Below are 20,852 nucleotides of genomic sequence, written 5' to 3' on the forward strand. Positions count from 1 at the left end.
TCCAAGCATGTCCACACGCCTCTGCTGGCTCACAGCACCGGCTGCAGTTGCTTGGTTATTTCGTCACAGCTTAATCTCCTGGTCTCTGCAAACCAACTGCTGACACCCTTGCTACTCTGTGCTAGAAGTTACTGCAGCTATTGAACATGAGCAGCTCTCTGGTTCTGTGCAGTCTGTGGAGTTACAATACTGCAGCCATCAAGATCAGCATTGCAACAAGGGTGCTTTGTGGGGATTGGTGGTTCATACCCCTTTCAGAAGTTTCCTTTTACCTCATGTGCTAATTCCTGGTTTGTGTCCAAGTGAGCACCCTGTTGCCTCTCTTTTTCCACATATAACTATTATGGACAGGTGGCTACTGAAACTGAGCTATGCTGGACCTTAAACTGAAAGGTATATTCCCTCATAATGTCTGCTGTACTGCAACAGTTAAACATATGGGAAAGTGTTGCAGTTTGCCAACATTCTATTTCTGTACCTTGGACTATATAGTGTGTGTATTTTTATACAGATAAAAAACACTCAACACTATATAACAAACATTAAATTTTATATATCACATATATGCATACATTCTATACACATACACTATTATAGTGCTGTACCGATGTATATATACATTGTATATACTACACCTGGTACTATAATGTATATGGTGTGTATATATAAGCATACATACAAAGCCAAATACAAGATTTGTGCTCAATTTACTGTGATCAGCTACTTAACTGTTCTACCAGTTGATATTTTGTCTTGTAGAAAAATGCTCATGGCCGTCATGCAAAGGAGAGTAATTGTTTAATAAGAGCAGGTTGAGTTCTTATCTTGGAGATGGGTCTAGCAACATTTTCTGGTTCTAGTTCTGGAAGCTTCTTGGTATCAACAACAAAGAGTGGCCTAGCATATGGCCAGCTCATCTTTATCTTCAGGCTTTGTTGCATTTCAGGCCTTTCAGCAACAATGAGCAAAGCATCCAGTGAGGGCTGACATCTTAGAGGTGGAGCCAAATTTTGGCCATTGAATTTGGTGGGATTTTTTTCCCTCCATAATTTTGGCTTTTCCATAGGGCTTTTTTTGTGGATTTGAAACTACACTGCAATTGTGCTATTTGACTGTCAATATCATATTTCCACTGCTAAATACAAATAGGTATGCCAAGTCCTTGACCAATTTTGGGGGATGTATCCATCTCTACTAAACTTAAATACTCGTCTGGCACTATTCAAGAAAATTTTTAGGAGGCTGCTTGCATTGAAGTTCCCCCAGGCAGCAGAAGTGCAATGGAGTGAGGAGGGGGGAGCCGTGTTCCTGTGGGACCTGGACCCTGGTGCTGACTCTGACCAGTGCTGGCAACAGCAGCAAGCAGCAGAGAGCCTGTGAGCATGAGACTGTGCCTTATCTCCTGCTGCTCCTTATCTGCACTTTGCATGGAGCAGGGCAGTGAGAGCCGAAGGAGAACTTGTTAAAGCCTGCCACTTCCAGGCTATCCTTCTAGGGAACTTAGCTGTGGCCACCTCAGTTAAGTATGACAAAATCACTATTACCAAGACCATCTTTAATTAAAAAAAATTTATTTCACACTTCTATACAAATATCCACAGGTAATTTCTAATCATGGAATGATGTAGCATTCTTAGATGGTTTAACAAAAGTTTGAGATAAAACTATACCAGTGACATGACTTATTTTTCAAGATCTTTAAAACTTTAAAAGAGATTCATGTTCTTAGGTGAGGGTCACAATCTGGTTTTATATTCAGGGGTATTTCTCAAGCTTCTTAGCCCCTGATTAGCCTGGCTTCTGATGCTGCTGAGCCTTTAAGCAAATAAGCTAGGATTCTAGAAGCTCAAAAATTGGGGAACATCTGAATTAATATGTAAGCATTCATAATGTCAGGGTCATAACATACTGAGATTATCTAGTTTAATAGACTTGTCTTTCTTAATTAACACTAAAGGTAACTTTTTAGGAGACCACACCTTCCAAGAAGGTACATTCAAAGTTAGCAGTAAAGATACTTGACAACTGCCCTCCTAGCAGGTTTTTACCCTATGAGGGGAAAAAGTACCAAGAGGTTTTTGCATAGTTCATATTACAAGCAATTGACATGCATACCTTTTGAGAAGAATTTTGTTTCACAAGGAATACACAACTGTGAGCTAAATCTTTGTTCTTAAATAGTACCAAGGCTTTAGAATATGGGTAAAAAAGTAAACTCTTTTAATCATTTTCTCAGTTATGTTACAATAACCAGATTACTAATACCAATGTTCTACTTTTATCAACATTCAGGTATTCAAGATGATTCAGTAGTCTCAAGGAGGATCAGCTCAGATCCCAACAGTTAAGGTAAGTAAGGCACCTACAGCCTCCTTCAAGTGCTACACAACAGTTGCAGTAGTCAATGCCTTTTGCCAACCAGGAAGTCCTTATGAAGCTTGAATGAGGTTTCCAAAGGACTTTTCAGTTTCCTGCAATGAGTATAAAATGATATCTAAAACATTACTTCAACTTGGTGTCCAAATTGTTAAACAGTCCACAGTAATACATAAATCATGTTACAGGACCTGATGTTACAAGCATCAGGAGAAGAAAGCACCCATACACATAATTTCCATAAATATTTACATTTTAGATAGCATTGGCACCTTCAGAGATTTATTAAAATGCAGTGAAAGCCTCAGGTCTCATAATTTGAAGTTCAAAACCAGAAACACAAAAACCAGAACAGTGGATTTAAAAATTCAGTAGTCTTTGGCCTACCAGTTAGTCAAAGACAATGATTTATAATAAAAATAAATACAAAATCGACTAAAATATTTATATACAGAAAGTACATCTAATATTCAAGCCTCTCTTAAAAAAAAAACACCTGTGTATATTTGTTGTGAGCAAGAATCCCACAGTCTGATCTTAAAATAAGAAGAGCCCAAAATCAAGCAACATGACCTGTTGCACATGTAATTTAAGATGATGCTTTTTGTTAAGCCCTAACTACTGCAGCAGGCAAAGGTTATGACTAAAGCAGACTTGCAGGTCTTCAGTTATACTTGAACAAAGTATGATAAGGCCACTGTGTGTTTATAACGCACTGTGCATTGAGGGAACAATGGAGAACTCGTCTTGACCTTAATCATGCATTCCTTAAATAACTAGGAGTAAAGTCAGGATCACAGGAGGATCAAAAGGTCTGCTGTAGTGGTTTTGCTTATTTTGCAGAAAAGACCCCAAATCAGCACAGTATTTTCTAAAGTGTGTGTTAGATTTAAGGGGGATGAAGAAGCAATTAAATAAGGCAAATAAAGTCTGTTGAAGCCATTTTAACTGTGCAAATAAAAGCCTCAATAGAAGTAGTAATATCTACAATCAAATGGTGAATGTCCATAGTGTTCACAGGTCTAACTCCATCAGTATTCCATGAATGAGAACCTCAACCTCTATCTGAACTTTGTGGATAAGCAACATTTTTGCCTAAGAATAACTTTCATTTTCATTCCATTTGGTGTACCACTGTTTTGTCTCAAGGTCTTGGCTTTTCCCATCTTTGATCTGTCGCTCCTCTTTTCGAATTCTTACAGCGTGATAGCGGGGGACACTGTCTTCGTACCTGGAACGCCGGAAGAACCCGCACTGCGCAGACAAGGAAAAGAACAGTTCAGGTGTAAGTTGCTGCCGAAGTATTACAACTGTAGAGGCAGTAAATTCTTCCTTCACACAAATATGCAGGTCAGAAAATTGAAAACAGAAGTATGTAGACCAAAAATGTAGCATATTTCAGCTGTAAAAATGTGAGCCAAGAGGTCTGCATTAGCTGTTCAGCAGCAGTTAAAGACAAAGGGCATGCTCTGACTATCCCTGGTAATCAAATACCTTAAAAAGATTCCCTCCAGTACAAAGCTGTTCATTCATCTAATAAGGACACTTATTGCTACACATGGGAAAGCTGCTTCTCCTGAATCAAAGGTAGGTATATACTTCAATATCTTCCTGTATGGTGACATTATTTACCCTTAAGAACCTACATAAAGATTTCCATAACATTCAAGAAAAGTTACCCTAAGGGCCTTAGTTTTCAAAGAACCATTTCCACTTCAGTCACCTGAACTAACTACAATATGCTGTCTTAGAAACATGAGTCTTGCTTAGTTTACCATGGGAAGTCACCCTGGATGAAATCTATAACAGTTTATTTGTGCTGTGCAATTTTTTATTCAAAGCCACTGTGAAAACTGATTTTTAATATTGAGGAATGGATTAAAATTAATTTCCAAAATAAAAGGGAGCTATGGCCACAATATTATAAAGATAATGATTGGTACAGACTCAGCTTTACATCCTCATGGATCACTGATCATCCTTAGGGGTCAAGAGTTCAGGTTAAGAAGCATTGTGCCATCCAGCTGTCATTAGATACTGGTGGGGGTAAGAACATGTTAAAGAGGGCAAGATTTTGTTCATAGTATTTGGGGTGCTGGTTATTTTAATATTAGAACTTAGAACGGAATTAAAAAAATTACAGTGAGCAAAGACCAAATCTTTAGCCATCTTATAGGTTCATTAAATACTGATTAGAAATAATTCATAAAGAATTCCTCCCCAGCCCCTCATCCCAAGCACATTTAAGGATACAATGTACATGCATGTGATATCTTAAGTTGAATAAAGGTTGCTGGAAGCATAAACCATCATGCATCTTGTAGCTTCAGCAAAGTGTGTTCCTAGAGAATTACACCTTACAACTCAAGTAAAACAGATGTTTCCACAGCAATAAATTCTCATAATGAAAATCCTTCGTGGATGTAAGCAACATGTACCTTTCAGCATGCACTACAGGTTAGTAAAGCAAATTTATGTATTTGTAGTCTTATCTTTACATCTTAACTCTGCAGTGTTGATTCCCATCTTGCAAGCTTTAAGACTTATTTGTAATGGTAAAGGATAAAGTTAAAAAAATACTAAAGCCCATTGCTGTAGATCACCATGTTTTTAAAAAATAAATAAATAAGCATTTTAGACCAGGGTAAACCTCTGTGTGTTCACATGCACCAAAAGCTGAAAATCTATCAACAGAAGGAGCAAGCAAGTATGATAGCTTGAAATCCAAAAGTTAATGGATGCAGAATGCAGAAAAAGCTTCACAGTTAGCCACTGCAACCATAGCATGTGCCACAGCTAGAAATTAAAAAATATCATCAGTTACCAATTACAGAAGTAGATCAGTACTATGCATCAGAAGTAAGCCTCTCTTTATCAGACGGCTGAGCATGGATCTCAGCCTTGTGATATGTGGCATCGTAATGATCTTTCTTATTTCTCTTGAAGAAACCACACTACAAGGAAGCAAGGTATTTAGTCAGTTCTTGTGGACTGCAAGAAGTCAAACCTCTTAAAAGTGACTTAACTCTGTCAACCGTTTTCCCACTATCCCTTCGCAAGCCAAAAATAAAAAAGTCATCACAAGAACTCAGCTGTTTCTAGATCTTGTAACTTCTTGTAAGAACACAATAAAATAACCTGAGTTATTAACAGAGTAACCCGAGAATATTATTTTAGAAGCATTTTGATAAATTTGTAGAGAAACTGTTTGGGTTGTTTTTTTAAGAAAAGCTACAATAGAACCTGACCATAGCAAGGGAAGGTGACTGTGAAGAACAGAAAGAAGTCTACACAGAAATGTGTTTGTGGACTCATGCACGGGACAGACAAAACCATGGCGTGTACAAAAACCCCTTCAATACAAGCTTTTGTCTTAAGCCAATGATGTATCTGTCTTTCCAGTAGGATGTTTGTCCTTCATAGAACAGCACAGTCTGTGTCATCAGAAACAACATTTTACACTGTGTGTGCATGTGAAAAATGTTTGTATTTTCATGCACAGTAAATAACTAGTAGTTAGAATGTAACAGCCCACCCAGTATTCATTCATCAGGAATATTTGCAGGAGGAGCTGGGCATTTTTTAGAAAATAAGGAAATCCGAACTATCCTATGGGGAGTAACCTGCAGCAAATAGCTCCTCAAAGCTAACTGCTGTAGTTTCACTAGGAAAAAAGTGACAGGATATTCTTCACCTCCTCTTCTCTAATAATCTTATGCTATCCCATAAGAGCAAATGCTAACTGCCTATGCCTGTAAAAATTAAGAATAAAAGGACTGCTCTGTTATTCTTGGGACAACAAATAATTGGCATTTTTGCAAAGGTCATGACTAAAAAGGTACTTCTTAATTACTTTAATAATTTTTTCTTTTGCAAATAGTTAACCATTTGTTATACGTCTTTATTTATTCCTTTAAGGTTTCTAAGATAAAAAAGCAATAATAAGATGTATAATTAGATGGCTATGTATTAATACTGTGCTTTTGGTTACTTCCATCTACTGTCAGTTTAATGGTATTTCTGATGTTAATGAGAATAGAGCCCTACTAAAACATTTGCAAGCTCACATGAAATTAGTTTTACACCTAACGGCAAAGGCTCTCAGTAGCTGTACCCATCTGTATCAAACTATGGCCTCCCAACATTTGTCTCAAGTTTCATCTCAAAATACTTCCTTTTGAGGATGTGAAAAGAGAAGAAATTATGTAACAAGTCTACCTGTACAACCATTTTCATTCCAAGTGCTGCAAAACTGAGAAACTGATAATGTATGATTTGTGCAGTTTTGCCCTATTTTGAGTCCCAAATACTTCATCATTGACTTAATTAGTTTGCTATCTTGTCAGTTTCAGACCAGAAAATAAAAAATAACCAGATGAATAAACACCCACCTTCCATAGTAAGAATACCAACAGTGCAAGCATGAGTATTCCAGCAAGGATAGCCACCGCGATGATCCACCACGGAACTCCTGTATAAAGGGCTACTGGTTTTGCAGGAAACACGGTAACACGCACCTACGGGATGGAAAATGTGCAGGTGGAAGGAGTATTTTAGAAGGTACATGTTTAATCAGAAAGCTGCAATTTATATAGTCTTAGCTCTCCTCTACCAAGATGTCTTCTACAAAATGCTTTTGAAGAAAAAGTTCCCACTGGTATCATTTGAATATGGCAATGAATTTTTTCAACCCCATTAAAAGGTAAAAATGATCAATAACTCAAAACTTTTAGCAAGTTTTGTTTTAAATTTCTGGTCTTTGGAGATAAGCTAGAACAATCACAACCATAACATGTGGTTAATATTAAACAATGAACCTACCTGAGCAACTTCATTTGTGAGTTTAACATTCTTGGCTGCAGCAGGAACACTGATAGAAGCCCTAACAAGAATGTCAAGGTAATTCATTTTTGAGTATTCCTGTTCCAAAATAAAACATGAGTATTAGACACAGAACAGAAAAGAACTCTGACCTTATAAAAAGGGCAGGTGAGAGGACTTACCTCTAAGAAGGTACTGTTCCACAGCCTGGAACGCAGCACAATAGATGCCTTGCTGTCTAAACCCTTCAGGGGACACTTTATGTCCACACAGCGTGCATTCGCATTGCAGCTCTGCAATTACACAGATCTAGATGTAAATAAGATCACATCTTCACAGATTGTTTAAACCTCATCCCAAGATTAAAAATTGGATTATATGAATCATACCTACATGCAAGGACCACTATCTGTTCGTACTGACAGCAATGGGAAAATACAGTGAAGATGTTGTTACTTGCTTATTTTAATGTAAGTAACTATGAAGATGTTCCTTCCTAGTTCTTTCTCAAAGTAGATAATATAAATGTTCAAATTTTAAAAGCATCGATATTTGGATATAAGATAAAAAGAAGGCAAAGAGAATATAGCTGGTGCAATATCCTTACCAACGTCTTGTATTTTCTTTCTGAGAATAAAGAAAATGCCTGGCTGTCTGTAATCTGCTTCTCTGCAACTTCACGCTTCCTTCTTGAGTTATGGGATTCCTAAAAGGAAAAAAAAAAAGTAAAAAACTAAAAAGCAGATTATAGTAAGAATCTTAATTCATACAAGCAGAGAAAGTAGAGCTCAGTGTTTTCTTCTTCCAAATCAGCACATGACTGACAGCATTGTATATCCCTACTTACCTACATTTACTGCTAAGAATAAAATTTGAGATTACCTAAAGAAAGGCCAACAGACTATTTTCTTTAATAGGGCAAGGGGAAGTTTAGATTTTTAAAGCTTTCAATGCTATTTCCATTTTTATTTCTGGATAAAGGGTATTAATGGTACTCTGCTAAAAGAATAAGAATGTGCTAAGGTCAGTAGATGCAGATTTTTTTAACTGTATACTAATAACACTCACTGCAAATTATATTAACTAATATAAGGATCGGACAAAAACAACTTTATGTGCATGCAGTTTTAATGGTGGAAAATAAAAACTCCTCCCATATGATCTTAGGATTATATGAAGAATTAAAAAATGAGGCTCAAGTTTTAGGAAGAAGATTTTGCTAGATAGGTATAATCCAGGACTATGAAAATTGTTCTTTATTTATATTTGTTGTAAATAAATAAATTTAAGTTCAATCCCCTTATCTTCAAAAATAGTACATGGAACGCCCCCAGGATGGGAATATATTTAGTTATTTATTGTTCTTTTAGTAAGAACTCAAATGTTTTTATTACTGAGCAGTTTCCAAGAATAGTGATGAAATTTGTTAGGACAGTCAGCAGTTTCATCCTGTACAAGAGCCTATGACAGCCATGCCCATTGCAAAAACAGTCATTGTGACCTAGCATCTATCCTTCAGCATATCAGCCTCATTAGCTGTTAAAAGTCTCCTGATAGGCTTATTCACTGATACACTGGTCATGTATTGTGCTAGTGAGCTGCTGGAGATAAAAAGTAACTCCTTCTAAAGGCAAGCTATCATGCCTTACACTCTGTGGGGTGCTTTCATGTTGTACCAATTCATGAACAGAAGACAGGGTAACATACCGCAACATGCAAACTGTTGATTTCATTTTCGGGTTGACAGGAGACTTTTTCCAAGCCTTTGGAGTCTATTTTCATCAAATAAAGCAGCCATTTGCCATTACTAATTTCTTTTGGCCACTGGATGTCCAGGGAAGCAGTGCCAAATGTTTTCAGTGGTCTGCCCAAATTAGTTACCTGTTAAAACAAACATTCTTTAAACTGTAAAATAATTTTCAGAGGAATTTTCTTCCTGAAAACTTTATTGACTTGGACAAGCTTTAAGCATGCAACTAACAGAAAATTTAGATCAGATGAAAGACAGTCAAAATAGTACTAAGACAAAGTGTATACTACAACTACATACTTGGAGAGCAAATAAATGCATAGGATTAGAATTCCCTAATATGAACTTCTAGTTGTTGATTTTTAGAAATTAATCTTCATGTGAAACAACAACTCCAATTCAGAATTAACAAATCAGTCAGTTGTGTAACTGAGGCAAACTGCAAGTTTCTGAGGAGCTCTGACACAGAGAACAACCTCTTTCTCTTGTAAATCTGGAAGTTTTTTCCCAACCTCTTCTTTTACTTTCTTAGTGTTACTGATCATGCTAGCATGTTTTAAATCAGGTGTTTTAACTGATACTGTGATAATACATGGACCGGGTACAGAAAGAAGTAAAGGACTGACAGAGATGGACTTAAATTTCTTAGTCTCCTCCTTGCTGTACTAGGCACAAGACCAAGAAAGTGAAATAGACCCACATTCAGAGGGGCTCTTGCAGCACCTCCTTGCACTGGCTCTGTTCTCAGCCCATTCTCGCTGCCTGTGTGCACCAGCCAATGCCTGGGGCAAGCCCCAGGCAGGTTCTGCTGTAACTTTGTTCCCTCCGTGCTGGGGCTTTTATGCCCTACAACTAAATGTGCATGAACTGCTCCGAAAAAAGTGTGCAGGCAGCCTCAGGCCACTTCCTCAGATTATGATCATAAAACATCAAGGCCTAAAGAAGCTCTAGTCCATAGTCAACTGCATGTTCTGATCATGAAGTCACGGTTTTAGGACAAAGAAAGCCAATTTCATTATAGCAACTTTTCTAAGTATTCATACACATGAAGCAAGAAGCTGTGTGCTTGATGAAAAGCAGCTGTTGGCATTAACCTAAATTACTCACTCTGAATTCATACTCTATGAGATTTCCAATATCATCTTCAGATTTCATAGCACTCTCACCAATGATGTTACCTCCAAAATATACCTGAGAAGGCTTAGCAACTCTGTTCAGGTGGGGGTGGGAAAGGAGAATAATCAGATTTTAATGAGTCTGAAGCAAAACTGTCCCCAGACCCCCCAATTTGTCATGCTATCACCACTTACCCAGTGAGTGATAAAAGCAATTCAAGAACCACTTTAGCACTGGCTGTAATTGGAGTTAAATTAACTTGAGTGCTTGTTCTACAATGAAAAGGAAACAATGGTGTTTATTTTACTAATTTAGTTGGTTTCTCTCTACTATTAAATTACTTCTGTGAATCAAACAAATGAATTCAAAATGTTTACAACTGTATAGCAAAGCAAAGTGCAGGTGCATGCGCAAAAAGAAAACTTACGTTTCCAGCTTCAAGTTAATGTCTAAGTCTGTTGTATCAACATTAACTTTAGTGGTACTTAAGATCAGATAAAAGGTTACCTAAACAAGAAAGATAAGGAAATATATGAGCTTTTATAAGATATATTGATATGTGAAAACTTACAGAAAATTTTAATATTAAGTTCTAGAGTTAAAAAGACAGATCCAAATCACATTCCCAGTTGTGACACACAGGAACTTTGGATGACTACAATCAGTCAGAACAAGATTTTACAACTTGAGTAAAGTGTAACTTACATTAGAATTCCTTTTGAAAGGATTTCCAAGTTCACACTCCGCTTGAGAACCATTTTGGTTAGCACCACACGTTAGCTGTTTTTCCTGATTAAACACAATATATTTACAAGTAAAAATATGCTGGAAATATTTTAACTTTTTCAGTATTTTTTTCTCTTAAAAATACTTACAGGATAACCCCTCATCTCTCTGAATGCAGAATATGTCAGACTGTCTGGAAAAGTTGCAATTAGTTTAGCTTCATATGCATCTTCACCATCTTTTTGTGGCTTTTTCAGATCAGATGGATTGTTTGTCACTGTTATTTCCAGGGCAATATCTTTCTGGTCTTTCAGAACAAGCACTGGCATGCCCTTTTCACTACAGAAACAGAATGTACAGGGTTCTGTGCATTAGGAAAACAAATGTGTATTCAAGTTCACCTCATATGATGGTTTATCCAAATACAATTTCCTCTTAACAGGGGAGAATTACAGTAAAACTGTGAACATAAATAGTTGTAGGTTTTTTCTCCCCACACCAGTTTTATCTGACAGTGGTCAGCAGTTAAGAGGACAGAACAGGCTGATAAGTCCCTCAAGTAATCAGGAGTTTATAGTATTTCTGAACCAGCACTTGCATCTGACACACACAGTGATGAATTTTCTCCAAATCCATCTAATGACCTGTTTTTTTCTTGCAAAGTATACATGGGTTTGGCTTCCAAGTGTTGCTAAAAATGTGTGACTGCTGGCAGTAAATAAACATACTTCCTTCTGTTTGTTTTACCCCTGCTCTAATTTCACTGGCCCTCCCAGGAAGGAGGGATGCAGCAGGGTGCTGGGGCATGTGTTAAAATTAAATCATTACTCAATTTCTCTGTAACTACTTTTCTTGGGCTATTAGCCTACACTTTACTGAGTTGTCATACAGTCAAGTTTTATCTGCAGAATAATTAGCAGTGTCACACAATAAACCACTGTAAGGCTGGTTTAGAATGTCATTTCTCCAGGTGTTAAATTGTTGGGTTTTTTTCTTTTAGCCCACCGCTGCACTATTGTGGCCACTTAGCATCCATTCAACTCTGAACCACTTTTCTTCTTGAGCTCTTCCACTCTGCCCCCATTCCTCACCCTGACAAATCAATACTATTGCCAAGGGCTGTGTCTGCCAGACACAGAAAAAAGCTGCTCTTTCCCAAAATCCTCTCCTAAAAGTTCTTTTAAGCACTTGTTAATAATTTGAACTTCAGAAGTGCATTAATCGAGACTTACAGCGGTAAATAAGTAAACCTGTCTTCATTTCCCTCTCTCGTACAAAACCGGTACTGAAGCTTAAGATTGCTGTGACATTCATTGTCTTCTCCACATCCTTCTTTTAAGAACTCCACCTAAATAAAGCACCACCAAAGCAATTTTACTGCCTGACACACAACAGTAGTTTAAAATGAGATTTCTGAAGCACAGTGAATAAAGCACCTACATGGAACTCACAAGGCACTTTCCTGGACAGAGTTCAGATTTTAACCTGACTTAATTCTTACCTGTTGAGTTTTTCTTTGTGAGATACAGCCCTTGATGCTGGTAATTTAGAACTGTAAATGTGACTAAAAAGCAGAGTTGGATAATACTAAGTGAGAGGTACACTTCTAATGAGGAAATACATCTTTAAGTCTGATTCTTCAATAAGCATTGAGGAAATGAGAAATTTTAACTGAGATGTTTCCTCCCTTCTATGTCACTGCTGCAATCATTGCTTAAAAGCTGTTACAGCATCCCGTGGAAGACTTAAGAACGTGCATTATCTTGTTATGTTGGACAAGTGTTTCCAACAGAAGACAATGAATTTCCATTTTTAATCGAAAGTACATTTCCTCCTAAACTTACTGGGGAGAGGAAGAAACAGAGGAGCTACACCATCTTCACTTTTGTTGCAAAAAAACACAGTACATAGTTCATAACATGTTGTAACAAGTTCAGAACAAAACATAAAATAAAAATCCAATAGTTACATGTCCAGTGCCACCCCAGGTATTTCCTTTGGACATAAATTAGTTTTCTGCAGTCTTTAAAATTAAGTTATTTGCAGAAGTGCAGATTTATGCAAATATGTGATATCAAAGGCTTACTTTTGTGGTCTCTGTTTCAGATTCATTTGCATTTAGAATTGGTATAAGATCTGGAAGTGCACTCTCTTTTCTCTTGGATGGTGACTCCAGGCCAGCAATTTTAACACTGACTGATATTGGAATGGGACGTAGCTTATCTTTAATTTTCTCCTGTTAAAATAATTTAAATTGCATAGTTAGTGTACAGTGCAGGGAAGAAAAAAACAACAGAAAGATAAGCTTTTGATACTGTATTTTCTAAACATGCAGGAACACAAAGATCCCAGCCCTACTGTCTTTTTGTTTTCCTCTAGCTTCCCAATGTGGTGATTACTCTTGCCACTAAGAATACCTAGGAACCACAGACAGTAATTCAGGCAGGTGAAATTCACATAGCTACAGTAAAATAACACACTAAAACAGGTTTGAGTAACATGGTCTAGTGAAAGGTGTCCCAGCCCATGGCACAGGAGTTGGAATTAGATGATCCTTAGGGTTCTTTTCCACCCAAACCATTCTATGATTCTATTCAATTCATAAATTAAAGTTCTTTAATCTGCTGGGATCAAAAGCAGCCTTGGAGGCTGACTCATTCCTGCTGAGTCATGGAGCGGGAATCTGTTTAGCCTCTGGAGCAATACCACCTCTAAGCACCACTACAGCAGCCAAGTCAAGAGAGCACATACCAAGCTTTCCTGCCCGGCCCATTCATGCGCTCCAAAACCCACAGGTTAAAATTATTTTCCTGAACAGTCACACTATAAAATTCTGTAACAGTTATTTCTGTTGGAAGCAGCTCTCCATTTTTGGCAGTCCCTCTCTATTGTTCCGAATTAGTTCAGCTCTATTGACCACCACAGTGAGCTGCAGTGGCTGCATTTTTATTCATACTTTGCAAGAAAGGCAACAGGAGGAAGCAGCATGTGTGCAGGGAATAGTAAACTATGGTGGGTTTCTCTTTTTTTGAAGTTTTATATTGGATATGATTTTGAAATTATATACAAAGTTATATACAAAAATTCCTTCCAAAAGGCTGAAAGAAAAAAAAAATTCTTTTAAGTGGCTCTAAATGAAACGGAAATAAAATACTCTTCCCCTACCTGCAGTATAAGCTTTGTAGTCACACACTCCCATGAGTTCTGTCCCCTGAGGGTTGTACTCGCAGTGAACTGATCAGACGAGTGGTCACTGAAGCGCACCCTGGAGGGCAGGCCCAGCTGCCGCCTCTCGTTCTCCACTTCAAACGTGTAACTGATCTCTATGTGAAAAAAATAAAGTCGGTCACTACGAAAAGAATCATTGCCATACTAAAAAGAACATTAATTTCACGAGGTATGATCTTAAGCATTATTCTAGAAGACTGTTCCAGCCAGTGCTGGGTTTCCCAAAGTGTTTTCATTAATTTAAAAAACTTTCTCAGTGTCTATTTTGTCCTGCCATGGTTGAGGGCCAAGTACCCCACGTGTGAATCTATAGATAATTTCTAAACCAAATCCCGCTATTCCCTAAGTAAACCGTTCCCCTACGGGCATGCAAGGCTGTCAGGGGGAGCTGTAATTGCCGTGCGGAGCCAGCAGAGGGCTGAGCTCTCCACTGTAAATACCCCGACTGCGCTGTAGGGGATTCTACTGGGTCCCAAATGGCACCTGAGACAGCAGGATTCTGAGGTCAAGGTACACTGACAATCTTAACACTGAAAGCAGAATTTCGACTACAGCTGTCCAGTTGTGTGCTGAGGCACGTTTTCCTAGATCTGAACTTGGTGCATCTTTTAATGATTGCTTCACCATGCTAATTCCGTGCTGCACAGATGGAAACAGCACTGAGTGTGCCAAGGCACTTCGAGAGCAAGCAATTTAGCTGCTGAAGGACTAGCATCTCATTCAGGCACAGCCTTTGGATTTCCAAAGTAACTGAGAAACTCAAGACAAGACAAGAGAAAAAGGGTGTGACTGGGCTTAAAGTTCTCATTTCCTCTCAAAATCCTACACAGTTCTCCAAAAACAGCAGCATTGTAACAAGTGCTTTACATTTTTGAAGCAGTCTTCCAGTCTTCTATTAATGCAGATTTTTTTATTTCAGTTAATGATTTCCACAAAAGTGTTTTCATGAATATAGGATAGGTTCATAGGGTAAGCCTCTAATAAGAAATAATGCTCACTAAGGATGTATAAAATGGGCCTCAAAAATAGTTCTCTAAAGCAGCACTAATCTAGAGAGGCAAAATGGTTTGGGTCTGCATAGCAGCCATTTGCTCACTGGCAGTTGCAATACTTAGAAAGCTTTAGTCTGTCATCCACAGAACAGCTTAACACACCAGCATGACTCTAAATACAGACTGCAACAGCTGAGCTTAGCACTGAATCACATTTTAAATCTGTCAGTCACTGTCTGAGATGAGTCACTATAATTTGAGTCATGTTTTTCCATGATAAACACTAAAGAAAAACAAGGAAACAAACCATGTGACAAACAGATAAAAAATATTGATCTTTAGAACTTACTTATTCTTGGATTTAAATCTCTGGGGTTTGCAGTATATTTAAAACAAGCTTTCACATCCATCCTGTAAAAAATGCCAAGAAATTAGTATTAATAAGGCATGGTCAAACAATAAAGTTTTAACTGATCAGTCTTATGACTGTGGTACTTGCTGATTACTAGACTGAACTACAGAGCAAGAAAAAATTATTAATAAACAATTAAGCATTGCTCTTATGTGTCTACTCAAGACAACACTGTTCAAGCCAAGATATTTGTGTTAAAAGTTTGAAGAAGCAAGGCGACATTCCTTTTCAAAAATAAACGTTACAAAAAGGACATATTCCACACCTTGTCTTTAGCACAGCAGCCTGAAGAAATTCAGGAAGTCAAAATGAACACATGGAGATACATTTGCTTTACCCGCATAACTGTCATATCCCTTCACTTAATCATGATTACTGAATGAATTTTGACAGCAGAAAGCTCAATATACCAAGGCTTCTGATAGAGTAATTTCTTTTCCATTTACCTTATTTCACCATGGTCCTCAGGGTTCTTTTTCTTTAGATCAATTCTATCAGGCTGTACTGTAATGTTTCTTCTAATGCTTATCACAGGCCGAGATCTTAATTTGGGGAGAAAATGGGGAATAAAAAGAAGATATATATAAAAAAAAAAAGTAGTAGTTTCTGTTAATGAAAAAATTAATGCAAAATGATGTTTTAATTTCCTGCTTCCACTGCATGTAGGCTGTAACCATACTTCTGCCTACAACTTGTCTTTTCCTTTTCTGGAAGGGAGAAGACATTTCACATGAACACATGAATGAGCTGATCCTGTTCTTATTAAAGCATCCAAATGTTAAAAATAGCTGGTAAACTACCTGCTCCATTTAACTGGGCCACTCCTTTCACTGTTTGCCACCAAGAGGCTTTTGTTCTCACCTTGGTGAAAGTTTTTGTCCTGCCTTTATCAGCAAAACATTAAAGTTCCTTTTGAGTAAGCAGAACGCTAAATAATCTGACCAACTCCTCTACCACCTACTCTGTTCTCTTCCACAAGCCATGTAAATTGCTTTTCTTGGGCGCTGTTCACTGTATTTAAGAACATTACATTTATGTGCACAGATACTGTAGACATGGGAGCATAAATTGTAGAAAGGGCTGTTTTGCATGAAAAGTAAAGCTGTTCGTCCCAGAATTCAGATAACCAGTTTTGGAGTTTCTGTTTCTCCTCCTCTGGGACCTGACAACAACCACCAAAGATCTGAGCTTGAGGCAGCATTCACAGTTCTGATGCAGAGACAGTCTTCTTCCTGCCCATTACTAATTCAGCTTAACAGTACAATAAACTGGGAAAAAAAGCAGGTCCACAAAATACTGTGACTTCATCCCTAATTAAGGCATGTGCTACAGAAATCTCAAAGGATCCTAGCTGCAGCCTTCCTCACTGTTTCATGGACCCCAGTGCAAGCTCAGCAAGGCACCGGTGTGCCTCACTTGGTTTGGATCCTCAGCTACAAAAGTGGGGGTTGGTTCTGTTTTCTTCTATCATCAGTGAAGCACAATTAGATTATACAAGGGCAGCAAATTTATTAACTTTTCCTTAAGGAATTACTTATCACCCTTAAATTCCATTCAAGGACACAGACATCCAAGTTACAATAGGACAAAACTAAGATGCAGGTACACTGCCCACATCAGCACCCTACAGGAATTATCCATATTCACCCTCTTACCCTGTATTGATTTTAAGGCAGGTTCTCAAGGAGACAAGGGGGATAAAGTAACAAACCAATTTATGGAATCCCTGCCCTTCCCCCTCTCCTCCCCTCGAATTTCCAATTTCTGGTAGGAAAAGTACACTCAAGGACAAACAGCTTTTTGTTACTTCTAAACAAATTGCTTTTAAGTAACTAAAACCAAAGCCCTGCTGTAATTAATTAAGGTTCCATATATAATACCTGTACACATTTACAGAATCTGACAGGGAACCAACAGCAACATCAGGGTAGGAATTTTTATCCAGGTCCATATTTCCAGCAATAGAGTAACCAAAGAAATTGGTGTTTGTTTTTTCACCATCAAGAATCTAAAAAGCAAACAGATTGAGGGAATTCAGACATTTAGAAGTGATAAAGGTGAAATAAAAGAAGAAAATAGAAAAATTAGAGGGAAGAGATACAATGAAGTAGCATTTGTGAAATAGGATCTCTGTGTTCAGTTCAGCTGAAGGATACTGATGGGCCAAGATGATTTGCTCTTCCAGGAAGTTACTTGGCAATAGCAGGGAGTACTAGAAATTACTGATCTGCAGAGAGCTGAGTTCATCTTTATTTACAGTATTTATGGACTATAAACACTTGAAACAGAAAAAGTATTCTATAAAATATTATAAAGTATTCAAGCAGTATTCTAGGAAGTATAATGAAGTTCCATTACCACCCTAAAAATTGTACACAGTGACCCCCCCAAAAAATTATAAATAAATAAATATATATAATTTAAAAAACAACAACAAAAACACCCACAAACCCAAACATTATTGAAGAAGGAAGTGAAAGAGAAAACATAAAAACAAATTGTTTTCAAATGACCAGATTTACTTTTTAAAAACCCAGTTTATTTATCTACACATCTTTTTCCTTCTCCACATATTATTGGTGTTAATGGATGGCCCCAGAAATAAAAACATATATTAATATCAAGAACTCCTCATCTTTCCTGTCAGCAGTGCAATCTTTGAAGGGCCCAGTGATTTTCCAGCATACCCACCACCTCCCAACAATAACAATGGAAAGGAAGATGGATAGCCCTGTCATTCCTTTCGTTTTGTTCAAAAATAATTATATAGTAGAGGTTATTTCATTACCTGTGCCGGCTTTGTATTTATGCCATTCTCAGATCCATGATAAATGTATACTTTGCCAAAACCATCATATGGAGCTCCTACTGCAATATCTGGTGAAAATAAGTTGGAACATCTAAAATCATTTTTCTTTCTGCAGCATGCAATCAAAGAGTGAGATGTTATAAGTCTGGCATCGGCCAAACAATCTCACCCATTTTTATTGTCATTGTTTTCCATTTACCTGGATATCCATCCTGATTAATGTCCCCAACATTTTCAACTGCAAGTCCAAACATGGAGTCAGTGGTTCCATTTAAGCGAAGAGGCTTCACTCCTGCCCATTTGCCTTGGTGGTTCATGTAGACATACACGGCACCCCCAATATCCCCACTTCTGTCAAAGTACTGTGGGGCCCCAACAACGATGTCCTGCCAGCTTAGAATGAAAAGAAAAGAAAAAAAAAAGGCAGTGCTTTTGTAGAATAACTGCTCAGACTGTGAGCTCCAGATCAGTTGCCCAAACAACTGCTGAACAAAGACTAAAACGTGCATTAAACTGGCTGGGCATCAACAGCCCCGCTGACACTGCAAGCTGATTTAATCTTTTAATAGCATACAAGGACCTCCTATGGCCTTCTTGGGGTATGAGACTGGCTTCCTGTTTTTCTGTTTACAATAATTAAGTAAAACTCTTTATTAGAAAGTAGACTCTGTCCTGATTGATTCTCAAGATGCTCACCATTTCCTTCAGGAAAACATGGAAGCTGGGATTTGTCATTCCTTATATTTCTAATGTGAAAAACCAAAGCGGAAATAAACAAGATCTCTATCCTTTATTATACAGGCAGTAGGAGTTCACCACAGCCATACCCATCACTGTTGAGATCCACAACAGCAACATCATAGCCAAAAGAGGAGGCCAGCCCTTCTCCTTCAAACATGTGCTCCAGGGAAAGTGCTCTCTGATTTTTTTCTTTTTTCAGTAAAACAACTGCTCCACTGTGGTTTGCTCTTGGGGCACCAGAGACAAAAGTCATCTCATCTTGGGAGACAATTCCTTTACCAGAGTCCAAAGAGAAACCTTTAACAGAGAAAGAAATAAAATATAAATTAACAAGTACAAGTATTTACAGTAAGTAACAGCTTGCATCTTAATATGAAAAAAATAAACATTTCCCCTGCTATATTAAAGTGGTATATGGAATACAAGTTTTGTCTAAAACACAGCGTGCTATGGCTGGGAATTCTCCATTTCTGTTTGCACTGATGGACATGTATTTGAAAGTCAACACTCCTCCATACATCACATTTAGAATTTCCCCACAAAACCTGGACCTGCTTTTCATGGACACCAAATACAGGATACACACAGCTTAGACACAACGACAGCTTTACCACTTGAATATAGCTTGAGTACTTCACCTCTGGCAAAATTATGAGAAAACCTCCTAAGTCAAGTCAGGATAGTTCTATTACAAACATGCAAACCGTACCACACAAGCATTCTCAAATGAATGATTTATGCAGTATTTGAGAATTAGCTTACACAGTAATGGTGAAATGGACAATTTTAAGTTAATGCAGCCCTAAACATGACATGTTCAAATTAATTTAGTCTTACAATACATTTTAAAATCTTAAAAACCAAGTTAAAAGACTATACTGCATATACCAATATAGCTAATAAAGGTCAAAGTAGAAAACTGCCCACTTTGCAAGGAAGGAAGATACCAGCCAGCAGATGGGAGTCTCCCTCTGAAACACTTCACCACTACTATGGAAATTCTCAATTACAGCAATTCACAATGAGACAGTTCCACAAAAAATTGAGGGAGTCCCAGCTGGGGGAAGGATGAGAGGGTTTGGAGAAATGCATGACAAATCAGCATTTCTCTAAAGCCTTGTTACTTTGCTGTCTCCCCTTTATCTGAATCCCTGGTTTTTTTTTCATGCTTTACTTACAATGTATTTGATATGAGAGGGAATAGAGGGGAGAGGGATCATGACAAAGATCTGGAGATTATGTCTGACCAGATGCTGCCACCTCAAGTGGTCACAAACCTAAGTAGCTATTCATCATTACATCCACTGACTTGTCCACCTGTATGCTGGGAGGCAATGTTTTGTACACAAACTGATCTGGATGAGTATCAGATACAGCTGTCAAAAATAGAAGACCTACAAATATGAGTAAAAGATTGAAGAGAAAAAAAAATAGTAGTTAAGCAAAGCACCTATAACCACATTTGCTTACGGTCTAAACAGACAGAACAGTAATGCCTGGGATGAGCTGGCTTTGCCTGGAAGTGGTTCCGATTATTACAAATCAAGGCAGCATTTACATTTAGGACCTAAATGCATTAGTTATGCAACTGGAAAAAGTTGATACAACTATTCACAGCAGAAGGCACTGGCATCCACAGCACTCCTCACCTCACAATTCTTACTCCACCAGAAGATGCTATCAGCTTATCTAACATAAGCTCTCAGGATGAGTTTTCTAGTTACCTTTACACACAGTCATTACTGCTGGTAAAGTGTAACACAAGTGTATGCTGTCTTTCTCCTAACGTATATGTAGCTCTAACTTTGCTTTCTTCTCGACTTGCATTTTTACTTTTTACATTAGCAATGCCTTTCCCATCTGTTCAGCTTTCCATTACTC

At 37.7% G+C, this 20,852-nt stretch overlaps 1 protein-coding gene and 1 long non-coding RNA gene across 7 annotated transcripts in view; one reads left to right on the forward strand and one right to left on the reverse strand.

Annotated features, from left to right (window-relative positions):
* Positions 1-1,554: 1,554 nt before the first annotated feature.
* The window catches only part of ITGA6 (integrin subunit alpha 6), a 58,336-nt gene continuing 39,038 nt past the window's right edge, over positions 1,555-20,852 (reverse strand). For 3 of the 4 annotated variants that reach the window (XM_015634392.3, XM_033516065.1, XM_015634390.3), the window contains 20 exons: positions 19,058-19,268; positions 18,430-18,623; positions 18,210-18,298; positions 17,302-17,429; positions 15,868-15,963; positions 15,359-15,420; positions 13,955-14,112; positions 12,876-13,025; positions 12,022-12,137; positions 10,939-11,128; positions 10,769-10,852; positions 10,491-10,570; positions 10,258-10,335; positions 10,055-10,157; positions 8,905-9,078; positions 7,805-7,903; positions 7,380-7,490; positions 7,198-7,296; positions 6,768-6,893; positions 1,555-3,630 (listed from right to left, as the gene is read on the reverse strand). In XM_015634392.3, the coding sequence (XP_015489878.1) occupies positions 3,472-3,630; positions 6,768-6,893; positions 7,198-7,296; positions 7,380-7,490; positions 7,805-7,903; positions 8,905-9,078; positions 10,055-10,157; positions 10,258-10,335; positions 10,491-10,570; positions 10,769-10,852; positions 10,939-11,128; positions 12,022-12,137; positions 12,876-13,025; positions 13,955-14,112; positions 15,359-15,420; positions 15,868-15,963; positions 17,302-17,429; positions 18,210-18,298; positions 18,430-18,623; positions 19,058-19,268 (2,507 nt within the window). In that variant the 3' untranslated portion in view covers positions 1,555-3,471. Of the gene's footprint in view, positions 3,631-5,200; positions 5,331-6,767; positions 6,894-7,197; positions 7,297-7,379; positions 7,491-7,804; positions 7,904-8,904; positions 9,079-10,054; positions 10,158-10,257; positions 10,336-10,490; positions 10,571-10,768; positions 10,853-10,938; positions 11,129-12,021; positions 12,138-12,875; positions 13,026-13,954; positions 14,113-15,358; positions 15,421-15,867; positions 15,964-17,301; positions 17,430-18,209; positions 18,299-18,429; positions 18,624-19,057; positions 19,269-20,852 lie in introns of all 4 variants that reach the window. The other variant, XM_015634391.3, reaches the window with a different exon arrangement.
* Positions 2,261-7,102, forward strand: LOC107207403. Of its 3 annotated transcripts, none has more exons than XR_001522736.1 (3): positions 2,261-2,349; positions 3,579-4,833; positions 6,723-7,102. It is a non-coding gene; the product is annotated as an uncharacterized LOC107207403 (long non-coding RNA). The 3 variants fall into 3 exon arrangements; XR_004498259.1 differs by having other exon boundaries at positions 3,579-3,661; XR_004498258.1 differs by lacking the exon at positions 6,723-7,102 and having other exon boundaries at positions 3,579-3,661; positions 4,766-5,234.

This window comes from Parus major, chromosome 7 (assembly GCF_001522545.3).
Source record: "Parus major isolate Abel chromosome 7, Parus_major1.1, whole genome shotgun sequence".
Classification (NCBI taxonomy): Eukaryota; Metazoa; Chordata; class Aves; order Passeriformes; family Paridae; genus Parus; species Parus major.